We start from the raw sequence: 2,722 nt of genomic DNA, 5'->3' as shown, positions 1-2,722 counted from the left end.
AGGGGCCACAGCCCCCAGGGCCCCCCCGGACATCCCCCCGCCCATCCACCGGCTGATGCACAGACACAGGGACACCGAGCGCCCACCTCCGTCACTTTATTGTGGGGGACCCCGTGGGAAGGAACCTCTGTCCCCTCAAAACGTTACAGGGCCACGTCACCCCCCCCCGGGGCACATCAGGGCGTGGCAAAGGATCCCAGAACTTCCGTGGTTTCTCCCCCTCTTCTCCAGGTCTTCTGCGGCTGCTCCATCCCCAGAGAGGAGGGGAGGGTCTGGAGACCCCACACTGGGGTTTCAGGGGTCCCTGTGGCTCCAGGAACCAGTGGAGGAGCCGGAGCTGCAGCTCATCCTGGCACGGGAGCAGGACTCCAGCACCCGAGTCCCCCCCATATCCCACACTGGGGGTCCCCCGGGTGTGGAGACCCCGGAGCTGCCAGGCTCAGCTCACGGCCCCTGGCTCCAGGCTCCCGTTGGCAGCTGCTCCCCGGGCCGGGGTGGACGAGGCTGTTTCCTGTGGCTGCTGCTGCTGGTCATGCCGGGGCCCCGGCTGGTACGGGAGGTGACCCTGCTGGGGACAGGACAGGGACGGTGTGTGTTGGCTGTGGTGGGACACAGCTGGGGACAGTGTCGCTCCCACACGAATTGGCTGTTCCATGGGATGGGAGCACCAACAGACCGGGAGACGCTTCCTGTGGGCTCCTGCTTGAAACCAACGGCTACAGCAAACCGGGGGTCTTCAGTCAGAGCCTGGGCTGGGGTCCCCCCCACCCCAAAACTCGGCTCTCATGACAGAGGAGGCAGGACAGGGAGGTGGGTGACATCACCAAAGAGGACACTCTGTGGGGAAATCCCAAAGAAGCCCCAGGCTCCAGGCAGGAGGACAGGAGCAAGTTTCAGTTATTCCAGTGAAAAGTAAGACTCCAAGGAAGAATGGAGAACCCCTGGCCTGGGAAACAACTCCCCTAAAAACCCCCAGCTGGGATTAAGAGGTTCCAACAGCAGGCAACCCCCCTGGCCAGACACCCCCAGTGTCCCAGACATCCCCACCCAGGACAAGCGTGGCACTGAGCCACCCACGGAGCCAGCTCGGGGGCCAGGCTCTGGCTGCCACCCCCACCCCGGCACTCCTAATGCCATCCAGACCACGGGCACACCCAGGCTCTGGAGCTGCGGGGTGGAAGAGGAGCCCCTCCTGGTGGGAAGAAGGGCGGGGTCTCCTGCTGGGAAAAACCCATCCCGGGGTGGGTGATGGGTCCCACCCGGCCATACCTGCGCGGGCAGCTCGGCCGGAGGGATGAGCGGAGTGGAGGAGCTGCCCCTGTCTGTCTCCTCCAGTGCCAGGATGTCGATGGGAGCCTCGGCCATGTCCCGCAGGGATGGATCGAGGGTCACAGAAGGGTCAAAGAGCAGAGGGGAAGGGGGGCACTGCATCCCATCACCCACCACGTCCAGGTCCTGGCAGGGAAAACAGCGCAGCAGCTCATGAGGAGGGGTCTGAGGAGACTCCAGTCCTCTGAAGCAGCAGGAAATGGAGGAGAAGGGCAAGGGAGGAGGAGGAGTGGGTGCCATGCCCCTGGGACCCCTGGCCAGCAGCCAGGAACACACCCCAGGAACCCCCTCCTCCTCCTCCTCCTCCCTCTGGAATGCCGTGATCCTGGCTAACACTGCTGAGGACAAGGTGTGGGACACACCACCTGGAGCCCAGCGTGATGTGTTGTCCCCAAAATGTCCCTCCAGCACCTGGAATGGCTTCGATAGGGTCTAACCAGGCCCTTCTGGGGACCCCCAGAGCAGTCCCCTGTATCCAGCACGTCACAAACATTCCTGGGGACCCCCGGATCAATCCCTGCTCTCCAGGATGTCACACACATTCCTGGGGACCCCTGGAGCAATCTCTGCTCTCCAGGATGTCACACACATTCCTGGGGACCCCCAGATCAATCCCTGCTCTCCAGGTTGTCACAAACATTCCAGGGGACACCTGGAACATCCCCACCCTCTCCTAGGATCTCACACCTCCTCCGCTTGCCCTGACACCACAGATGGGGACGGACAGGCTCTGAGGACTCCTCCATCTGCCCTCTCCCTGACGAGGGGAGAGGCTGGGATTTGTTTTGGCTCCAAAGGGGGTTTGACACAAGGGCGAGATTCCTGTGACTCACGAGTGGCACTTCCCCAGCCTGGCACGACGTGAGACACAACACAGATGCCCCCCAGCAGCTTCCACAAATCCGCAGCGCTCCAGAGGGAGCTCAGAACCCTCTCAAAGGACAGGATGAGGGAAAACAGTCCTGTTTTTCCTTCCTAACCCAAAAATCCCACCTCCTGTTTGCACAGAAAGGGGCTGGGATCTGATCTGAGGCGGCTCCTGCTGCTGGAATCCTTCCTCCATCACCAAACCCCAGAGCGCATCCCAGCTTTGCCTCCAACAGCAGGGCTCGGCAATCTCGGGAGCATCCAAACACGGAGGGGACACCTCGCTCAGAGGAGCAGCTCCCACAGATCCTGGGCCTTTGCTTTTGGCTAAATGCATTCCTGAGGCTTTGAAGTCTCTTGGCTTCAATGCAGGATGCCACAATAATCTGGGGATTAAAATCTTCGTCTTTTCCTCATGTGAGAGAAAATGGGGGGGGAAAAAAAATCCTCTTTCTAAGAGGCCCCTGAAAGGATTTCAATGAGCACAGCCATTCCAAAGGAGCAGCCACCAAACCTTCCACATTAC

The 2,722-nt window shown here is 61.2% G+C and overlaps 1 protein-coding gene across 2 annotated transcripts in view; it reads right to left on the bottom strand.

The window, feature by feature from the left end:
• Positions 1-80: 80 nt before the first annotated feature.
• The window catches only part of KANSL2 (KAT8 regulatory NSL complex subunit 2), a 13,851-nt gene continuing 11,209 nt past the window's right edge, over positions 81-2,722 (bottom strand). The window contains exons 9-10 of one of the 2 annotated variants that reach the window (XM_017728704.1): positions 1,270-1,455; positions 81-568 (exon numbers count right to left, since the gene is read on the bottom strand). In XM_017728704.1, coding sequence (XP_017584193.1) covers positions 440-568; positions 1,270-1,455 — 315 coding nt within the window. In that variant the 3' untranslated portion in view covers positions 81-439. The remainder of the gene's footprint in view (positions 569-1,269; positions 1,456-2,722) is intronic. The other variant, XM_008629447.2, reaches the window with a different exon arrangement.

Source organism: Corvus brachyrhynchos, unplaced genomic scaffold (assembly GCF_000691975.1).
Source record: "Corvus brachyrhynchos isolate BGI_N302 unplaced genomic scaffold, ASM69197v1 scaffold193, whole genome shotgun sequence".
Classification (NCBI taxonomy): domain Eukaryota; kingdom Metazoa; phylum Chordata; class Aves; order Passeriformes; family Corvidae; genus Corvus; species Corvus brachyrhynchos.
The sequence above is the reverse complement of the archived record's forward strand: the minus strand, read 5'-3'. Positions and strand labels throughout refer to the sequence as shown.